The 9,808-nt window shown below is 41.9% G+C and overlaps 1 protein-coding gene across 2 annotated transcripts in view; it reads left to right on the top strand.

Annotated features, from left to right (window-relative positions):
• Positions 1–9,808, top strand: part of PALB2 (partner and localizer of BRCA2) — a 42,786-nt gene that overhangs the window by 23,384 nt on the left and 9,594 nt on the right. For both annotated transcript variants that reach the window (XM_011987935.1, XM_011987936.1), the window contains 3 exons: positions 336–497; positions 2,007–2,123; positions 8,735–8,822. In XM_011987935.1, coding sequence (XP_011843325.1) covers positions 336–497; positions 2,007–2,123; positions 8,735–8,822 — 367 coding nt within the window. The remainder of the gene's footprint in view (positions 1–335; positions 498–2,006; positions 2,124–8,734; positions 8,823–9,808) is intronic.

Genomic DNA, 9,808 nt, shown 5'->3' with positions numbered 1-9,808 from the left:
ATCCTAGCACTTTGGGAGGCCGAGGCGGGGGGATCACGAGGTCAGGAGTTCAAGATCAGCCTGACCAACATGGTGAAACCCCATCTCTACTAAAAATACAGAAAAATTAGCCAGGCATGGTGGCTTGCGCCTGTAATCCCAGCTACTCAGGAGGCTGAAGCAGGAGAATCGCTTGAACCTGGGAGGCAGAGTTGCAGTGAACTGAGATTGCACCACTGTACTCCAGCCTGGGCGACAGAGCAAGACACCGTCTCAAAATAAAAGAGTGAACCTAGTCCTTTAATATTAAAAGATTACTCCTGACATCACCCTATTTTTCCTTATATTTGGCTTAGGGCATTGCTTTGTTCCTCTGATGATGAAAGTGAAAAGCAAGTACTACTGAAGTCTGGAAATATAAAAGCTGTGCTTGGCCTGACAAAGAGGAGGCTAGTTACTAGCAGTGGGACCCTTTCTGATCAACAAGTAGAAGTCATGACATTTGCAGAAGATGGAGGGTAAGAAAAGCATTGATTGATTTTTAACTATTAGATGAAGAATAATTTTCTCACAGGTTTCAGAGAAAGTTGGGTCACTAGGATCTTGTTTTTCTGTGCTGTGGGTATAATATAAGCATGTATGGCATCAAGACTAGGTTATGACATAGAAGCAGATTAGTGAGGTGGAAGCCAGACATGTCAGGGATGAAGTCAAAGAAGGGGAGAGGCTCAGCAAATGTAGTTTGTTCTTCAGTCTTCTTTGAAATCTCTGTGTGTCCCTCAAATGTTAGAAATACCACTGCTGCGCACAGTGGCTTATGCCCATAATCCCAGCCCTTTGGGAGGCCAAGGCAGAAGTTTGAGCCCAGGAGTTCAAGACCAGTTGGGGCCACATAGCCGGGCCCCATCTTTACAAAAAATTTAAAAATTAGCTGGGTGTGGCAGAGCATGTCTGTGGTCCCAGCTACTAGGGAGTCTGAGGTGGGAGGATCACTTGAGCTTAGGAGTTCAAGGGTGCAATAAACTGTGATCACGCCACCACAGTCCACCTTGGGCAGCAGACCGAGACCTAATCTTAAACACACACATACACACACACACACACACACACACAAATATTTTTTAAAATATATAGAAATACCTTAAGGCCCTAGACCCTTTCCTCGTTCCACACACTTGGAGTCCATTGCTTCACTGACCATCTTGGTGCTGACTACTTGCAAACATACATTTCTACCTCTGAGCTCTTTCTTGAGCTCTAGACCTGTAGGTTTATTTATTAGACATATTGGGAACACCTCGAATTCAAAATGTTGCAAACTGAACTTAACAGCATCTTCTCTATCATATACTCATTATACTTTATTTTTATTTTTATTTTTCAGTTACACTTCATTGTTATTATCCATCTGTATTTTCTAAAAGTGGAGGGCAGGGAACTTTGGCTTATTTATTCATGATCTGTTGCAAGAGATGATAATTGTTTGCTTAAATTAGGAGTATGTTAGTGGAGATGAGAAGAAGCAGATAGATTTCTGAGAGATGAGAAGATAAAATTACTGGGACTTGGTGATTGACTAGATTAAGAGGAAGGAGAGAATATCAACATGGTAGAGTTGGTCACTTGAGTGGTGACCAAGCCCGAAATGTGGATATTTTCCTTGTCTCCTTCCTCCCAGTCTAGGTGGTCACTTGAGTGGTGACCAACCCTGAAACTTGGGCATTATTAGATGGTGGTGCAATTTATTGAGATAGGAATGCAGAAAGAAACAAAAGGTTTAAAGAGAAACTTAACAAGTTTAATTTTGAATATAATGAATTTGAGGTGCTTGCAGCATATCTAAGTAGATAGTATGGAAGTAATATATGTTCATTGTAGAAAGTTTAGTATACACGTTTTCTGGGTTAGATTTTTTTTTCCTGGTATTTGGTTAGTTTATATTATGCACAGTTCAACAATGTGGAGAAGGGCTACCTAGAAACTGCTTTAGTGCAAAGTACTGACTTTTCATACTATTTTAATTGCAGAGGCAAAGAAAACCAATTTTTGATGCCCCCTGAGGAGACTATATTAACTTTTGCCGAGGTCCAAGGGATGCAAGAAGCTCTCCTTGGTACTACTGTTATGAACAACATTGTTATTTGGTAAGTCTTCCCTCTAGGTCCTCAGTTCCGTCATCTGTAGTATGAGGACTCACCTCTCATTTTACAGGGGTGTTGTGAAGATTAAATAAGAGAGTATGTGTAAACACGATTGTGATTTTTTGTTGCTCTTGTTGTTTTTGTTGTGTTTTGAGACAGAGTCTCCTCCTGTTGCCCAGGCAGGAGTGCAGTATCTCGGCTCACTGCAACCTCCGCCTCCTGGGTTCAAGCGATTCTCCTGCCTCAGCCTCCCGAGTAGCTGGGATTATAGGCATGTGCCACCACACCCAGCTAATTTTTGTATTTTTTAGTAGAGATAGGGTTTTATCATGTTGGCGAGGTTAGTCTTGAACTCCTGGCCTCAAGTTATCTGCCTGCCTCAGTCTCCCAAAATGCAGGGATTACAGGAGTGAGCCACCATGCCTGGCTAATTTTTGTATTTTTTAGTAGAGATGGGATTTCGCCATGTTGGCTAGGTTGGTCTTGAACTCCCGGCCTCAAGTGAACTGCCCGCCTTGGCCTTGCAAATTGCTGGGATTACAGGCGTGAGCCACTGTGTCTGGCCTGATTGTGGTTTTTTTGTCAGATACTATATACTTGTCTTACCAACAACATCGTATTAATTGAGATATACCAAAAAAGGTCAGTCTGAGTAGAGTATTTAAAAATAAATGGAATTCTATTTTCAAAAATGTACACTTCTTTCTGCTTTTGGTTAGTGGTTGAGTAGCTTCTGTCAGACCAACTCTCTACCTTCGAATAACAATACACTCTGGACAAAATACAAAAAACAATTTTCTAAAAGCACCAGAAAGCAAAAAAAAGAAGAAACATACTGGAGGGGTTTCTCCCTTTAGGTGAAGGGAATGACACTAGGCAATGTTCCTATTATGGCTTTAAGCTAGGAGGCAAAGCCCACTCTGCTCACTGGGTGACTGGAAGCCTAATAGAAGATCTGTCCCGCTGGCTTAGAGAACTAAAGGACAGACAGAGTTCAGGGTGATCACAGCTGCTAGAAAGGGAGGGGAAAAGTCCTAAAAAGGAGAGAGCAAAGAAAAAAAAAAAAAAGAACCCTAACTTCTAGCTATAATGTTTACCTAAATATCTGGTTGACCCTTTAAACTGGATGTGCATAGGTCAGAGTCAAAGCAGCTCAGGTGAGACTGAAAGAACTGAACTTCACTTTCGGCATTTGGAGTTCGAGTTCAGCCAAGTTAACTGTTTACTAGGACAGACAAACTTACAACCAAAAAAATCAGGGCCGGGCACAGTGGCTCATGCCTATAATCCCAGCACTTTGAGAGGCCAAGGCAGGCAGATCACCTGAGGCCAAGTGTTCGAGACCAGCCTGGCCAACAAGGGAAAACCCCATCTCTACTAAAAATACAAAAATTAGCCAGGCGTGGTGGTACGCACCTGTAATCCCAACTATTCAGGAGGCTGAGGCAGGAGAATGGCTTGAACCCAGGAGGCGGAGGTTGCAGTGAGTCAAGATTGCGCCACTGCACTCCAGCCTGGGTGACAGAGCAAGATTCTGTCTCAAAAAACATAAATTTTTTAAAGATCAATAGAACTGTATTTAAAAAGTACTTACCATATTATCTGGCACATAGGAGGTATTCAGTAAATGTTAAAATTTCTTTTCTAAAAATATTTTTACAAACAAAAAACATCAGTGTTTTTCAGAGGAACCTAACAGAATACAAAGTTTTTGCAACATATTAATATCACTGGAACTAGGATACAGTCCAAAGTTACTCAGTATACAAAGATAAGTGTGGCGTCTAAAGATACCCTGTCTCTACTAAAGATACAAAAATTAGCCAGGCGTGGTGGTGTGAGGCTCAGGCAGGAGAATCGCTGGAACCCGGGAGGCAGAGGTTGCAGTGAGCTGAGATCGTGCCACTGCACTCTAGCCTGAGTGACAGAGTGAGACTGTCTCAAAAAAAGAAAAGAAAAAAGTGTGATCACACAGGAACCAAATTAACAAATTTGTAATAGGGAAACCATCACAGGAGTCCCCAGCCATCTCTTTTCTGACTACAGGGAGAACCATACCCAGCCACAGGCACTTGCAAGTTTAATTTGTATTAGGAGAATAGATCGATTTTGTTTCTTTTCTCAGAAGCCTTGTCTATTAACTGTTTCCTTGGGGCCAGAATGGGTCTTGGTAAGAGGAAGTTACGATATTAGTGTGACCACTACCCTAGCTCTTCTGTACCATCCAACCCTAACCATTTTTTGTTTTTCTTTTTTAAATACTGTGGTGACTTACAACCCTAACCTTCTAGAAATAAACTAGAAAAGCATGGCCCCTGAGAGAAACAATGTGCCCTTCCCACCAGAAAGCCTCTGAAATTTGGCTGTGTTCTGATCTGTCAGAAGACCCTGTTTTCAGATGTCCTGATGTCTAGGGCGGCACTTGGCCACTTGGAGCACATTCACCAGGGTTTCTACCCAGAGGTGTTATTTGAGGACGGTGCTCTTTCAGGAGTTGTCTTTTCTATTCTTTCTGTTATTCCCATAGTCCACACCTTCATTATGTGTCTCCTGAACTGTTAAAATAATCTAGTAGTTTGTCTCCTTGCCATTAATCAATATTCAAACTTCGTTTTTTTTTTTATTTTTTATTTTTTTAGAGACTGTGTCTTACTCTGTCACCCAAACTAGAGTGACCATAGCTCACGGCAAGCTCAGATGCCTGGGCTCAAACGCAGGTCATTTTTTATTCTACTACTTTGTGAATACTCTTTCTTCCAACCGTACCCTCATCCCTCAAAAGAAAGCCTTCACGGGGACCATGTTTGCTTTCCTTCAGCTTTTATTTCCCCCATGCTCTAGTACAAAAATGTTCTCTCCAGCTCTGCCATTCTCCTTTCCTCCTTTTTTTCTTCCCATCCCTCAGTTCTACCCTTCTTCTATCGGTATCCTTTGGCATTTTGTATACAAGAGGTCACAAAGGAATTTGAGGTTGGGGAGGGATTTCTTTCTGAAACAGTCTCACTCAGTACCCAGGCTGGAGTGTATAGGCATGACCATAGCTCACTGCAACCTCAAAATTCTGGACTCAAGGAATCCTCCCACCTCAGCCTCCTGAGTAGCTGGGACTACAGGCGCACACCATCATGTCCTGCTAATTTTTAAATTTTTTGTAGAGATGAGAACTTGCTATGTTACTCAGGCCGGTCTTGAACTCCTGGGCTCAAGCAGTCCTCCCACTTCAGCCTCCCAAAGTGCTGAGACCACAAATATACACCACCATGCCTGGCTAATTTTTCTTTTCCTTTGTAGAGACAGGGTCTTGCTATTTTTCCCAGGCTGGTCTTGAACTTTTGGACGTAAGCAACCCTCCCACCTTGGCCTTCTAGAGTACTGGGAAGTTTGGGAGGGATTTCTGTGCTTGGCTTCTAAGTTCCCCTTAGGGGATATTTTCAGCCCTACAGTTATCTTGAGTTCTGTTGTACCATCCCAGCCTTCACTGATGTTTCCTTCTCCGAATTCATATTGCCTTGGTTGTTTTTTCGTTTTTGTTTTTTTGAGACAGGGTCTCAGTCTGTTGCCCATGCTGGAGTACGGTGGCATGATTATGGCTCACTGTCAGACTCAAGCAGTTCTCCTAACTCAGCCTCCTGAGTAGCAGGACTACAGACTTGTGCCACCATGCCTGGCTAATTTAAAAAAAAAAAATTTTTTTTTTACTTTTTTTTGTAGAGACAGGGTCTCCCCATGTTGCCTAGGCTGGTCGAGAACTCCTCAATGCAAGTGATCCTCCCACCTCAGCCTCCCAAAGTGCTGAGATTATAGACATAAGCTGCAGCGGCTGGCCTGCCTTGATTTTTAATTTAGTATTTGCTGCTTTGTGTTGTTTATCCTCTCTGGTTTTTGAAGATAGGTACTGTTTCTCATATCTGTTCTTGGCACCTGCCTTAGCTTTATGTTTAGGGTAGTTACTCAAAGATGTATTAATCATATTGTCTGTCAAAAGCTACTACTTACCTTTTGGGCTCTGTATAATTTTATACTTACATGTAATATTTGTTCTTATTTAACTCCTGATTTGTTAGATGTCTAAAGTGATTCATGTTATACTGAAGCGTCAGGTGGGTTTTTTGGAAACTATGCTGAAGGTCTAAATATTTCTTAAGTTTAATGTTTACAGTGAAGTCATACCAAATAAACGTGTTAAAACATTCTTAAATGCTGAGGGGCCAGTGTGTAAGGAAGTCTTCCTGTCCATATTCACTGAGACATTTCATTTAATATCTTTCAAACATTCAGTAGATATCTGGGTCTCTACTTATGTCCCATTCTCTGTGAGAGATGCAGAGATGAATCAGATATGAATTCTGGTCCCAGGGCCCCTATAATCTAGTAGGTAAATAAGATGCCTTTACAATCAAATCCTACAATTTCACTACAGTTCTTTTTACAATTCACACAAGGTCAAAGTGATAGATTTGGACAAAGTGATTTGGGATTTGAGGAAGGAACAATGACTAAATACAGACCATGTATGAAACTCTGTAGGATACCCATCTGGTGTCCCTGATAGGAGGAAAACCTTGCATATGCACATAAAAATTTAATTTTCCTTCTTCAGTTTTTTATACACAGTACTTGGCCCATAGAATTCTGTATTTGTTGAGTGAATACATGATACAGTATTGCCAGTAGTATATTACATACCAAATGAGGTATATGGACAGAATTAAAGGAGAGGAGATGACTGTGGACTGCTGCAGTCTCAAGTGAGTTCATGCAGCTTGGAGGGGGTGGGATATAACTAGGCCCTAAGAAATGGATAGGAATTCATCAGTAACAGGCATGGGAACTGTTCTGTAATGGGCAGCAGGGAGTTGGGGGAGCAGGGGTCATTGGAAGGCATAGCTTCAGCAAAGTCTAGAGTCAAGGAAATGCATAGTATGTTCTTCAAGCAGAAAGATTTTAGGAAATGGAGCAATGAGTGATAATGTAATATTGCACTACTGAATTCATGAGAGGTATAAATACCATTAAAATGAACCTGGGGGCTGGGCGCAGTGGCTCACGCCTGTAATTCCAGCACTTTGGGAGGCCAAGGCGGGTGGATCATCTGACGTCAGGAGTTCGAGACCAGCCTGGCCAACATGGTGTACCCCGTCTTGACTAAAAATACAAAAATTAGCTTGGCGTGGTGGTGCGTACCTGTAATCCCTGCTACTCAGGAGGCTGAGGCAGAAGAATTGCCTGAACCCAGGAGGCGGAGGTTGCAGTGAGCCGAGGCTGTGCCATTGCACTCCAGCCTAGGTAACAAGAACAAAACTCCATCTCAAAAAAACAAACAAACAAACAAAAAAACACTTGGACTTTATACTGTGGCTAATGGGAGCCAACTGAAAGTTTTTCATCAACAGAGTAACATGAACTGGGTGCAGTCCCTTAAACCTGTAATCCCAGCACTTTGGGAGGCTGAGGTGGGAGGATTGCTTGAGCTCAGGAGTTTGAGACCAGCCTGGGCAATATAGTGAAACCCTGTCTCTACAAAAAATTAAAAAATTATTCAGGCATGGTGGCATGCACCTGTAGTCCCAACTACTTGGGGCAGTGAGGTGGAAGGATTGCTTGAGCCTGGGAGGTTGAGGCTACGGTGAGTCATGATCACACCACCACACTCCAGCCTGGGCAATGGAGCAAGACCCTAAGCTCCAAAAACAAAAAAGTAGAGTATCATGACAAAGCAGTTATCAATGTCACAAATCCTTAATAAAGCTGGGGAGCAGGTCAGGTGCAATGGCTCATGCCTGTAATCCAAGCACTTTGGGATGCTGAGGCAGGCGGACCACCTACAGTCAGGAGTTCAAGACCAGCCTGGCCAACCTGGTGAAGCCCTGCCTTTACTAAAAATACAGAAATTAGCCGGGCATGGTGGTGGGTGCCTGTAATCCCAGCTACTTGGAAGGCTGAGGTAGAAGAATTGCTGGAACACAGGAGGTGAAGATTGCAGTGAGCCAAGATGGCGCCACTGCACTCAGCCTGGGTGACAGAGTGAGACTCCATCTCAAAAAAAAAAAAAAAAAGGAAAAAAAAAACCCGCTGGGGAGTGATTCCAACAAACTTTATCTTTTTTCTTCTTTATATGCACCCCTCTCTCTCGATTCCACCTCAGTCCTTCCTTCTATCCATTATTTTGGTCTAGCTGTAGTATAAATACATGTAATAGAGATATAATTATAAGTCTTTTTTAGGTGTAGTCTCTTGCCCTACCAAATTTGGTTTCCTGGCCATTGTCTTCCATGGAAAATTTAGACATAACAAGACGTGTCACAAAATCATGATACTGCTATACCATGTGCCTGATTTCAATACCAGGTTGAATGAGATGATGAAACTTTCCTCATGGAATTTGGAGAGATTTATCCCTAGGGGCATAGTAGATTTAATCTATCAAATTAAACTATTAGCAAAATTAACCCACAGTTCTACTTTTACCTAAATCTATGACTGAACAAAACTAAGGAGCCCTTAGTTTTTTCCTTGGTCACCTCCTAAAGCATGCTATGATTAGTAAGAAAATATTTTCTGAAAACTGGTTTGTTGGAAGAATATGATCAGCTTATTTATTTTTGTTATCTAAGGAATTTAAAAACTGGTCAACTCTTGAAAAAGATGCACATTGATGATTCTTACCAAGCTTCAGTCTGTCACAAAGCCTATTCTGAAATGGTAAGTAATGACTGGTGGGACCACTTTGTGTTTACTTTGCGTGTTACTGTTGGTCTTATTAAGTGAGAGCGGTACGTCATAAGCAATAATGAACAAGCCTTCCCTGTGGCATCTTTTTTCAAAATTGGATAACGATGTTTGTCCGTTCTTGAAATTTAGGATGAAAATAAGTGTTGGTACAGTGATTGCTTAGTAAATTTTCTGGCTATAGGACCTGAGGGCAAGTATTTATTTCTAGCTGTGGATTTGAACTGAGAACTATTATGCCTGTTATCAGACTTGACTCCCAACCACATCACCGTGATTAAGTAGCCTTAGGAAGAATGATTAAATGATCCCAGAAATACGTTTTTTTTCTTTTTGAGACGGAGTTTCGCTCTTGTTGCCCAGGCTGGAGTGCAATGGCACGATCTCAGCTCACTGCAACCTCCGCCTTCCAGGTTCAGTCAATTGTCCCGCCTCAGCCTTCCAAGTAGCTGGGATTACAGATGCCCGCCACCACGCCTGGCTAATTTTTGTATTTTTAGTAGAGATGGGGTTTCACCATGCTGGCCAGTCTGGTCTCGAACTCCTGACCTCAGGTAATCTGCCCACCTCAGCCTCCCAAAGTACTGGGATTACGGTGTAAGCCACAGTGCCTGGCCAGCGTGCTTTACTCTTAGGCTTTAGTCTTCTCATACAGAAGCAAATACAGTTACTCAGCTGTTGTACAAATAGTCTTGGCTAGTGGGTACAAACATACAGTTAGAAATAAATAAGCTCCAAGATTCAGTAGCAGAGTAGGATGACTGTAGTTAGCAACAATGTATGATATATTTCAAAGTAGCTAGAAGAAAGGATTTGAAATGTTCCCAACACATAGAAATGATAGATTCTCGAGGTGATGGGTATCCCAGATACCCTGTCTTGATCATTATATACTCTGTGCACATAACAAATACATGTACCCCATAAATATATAAAATATTTTGTATTAATAAAAAAAA

Source organism: Mandrillus leucophaeus, unplaced genomic scaffold, assembly GCF_000951045.1.
Source record: "Mandrillus leucophaeus isolate KB7577 unplaced genomic scaffold, Mleu.le_1.0 Scaffold32, whole genome shotgun sequence".
NCBI lineage: Eukaryota > Metazoa > Chordata > Mammalia > Primates > Cercopithecidae > Mandrillus > Mandrillus leucophaeus.
The sequence above is the reverse complement of the archived record's forward strand: the minus strand, read 5'-3'. Positions and strand labels throughout refer to the sequence as shown.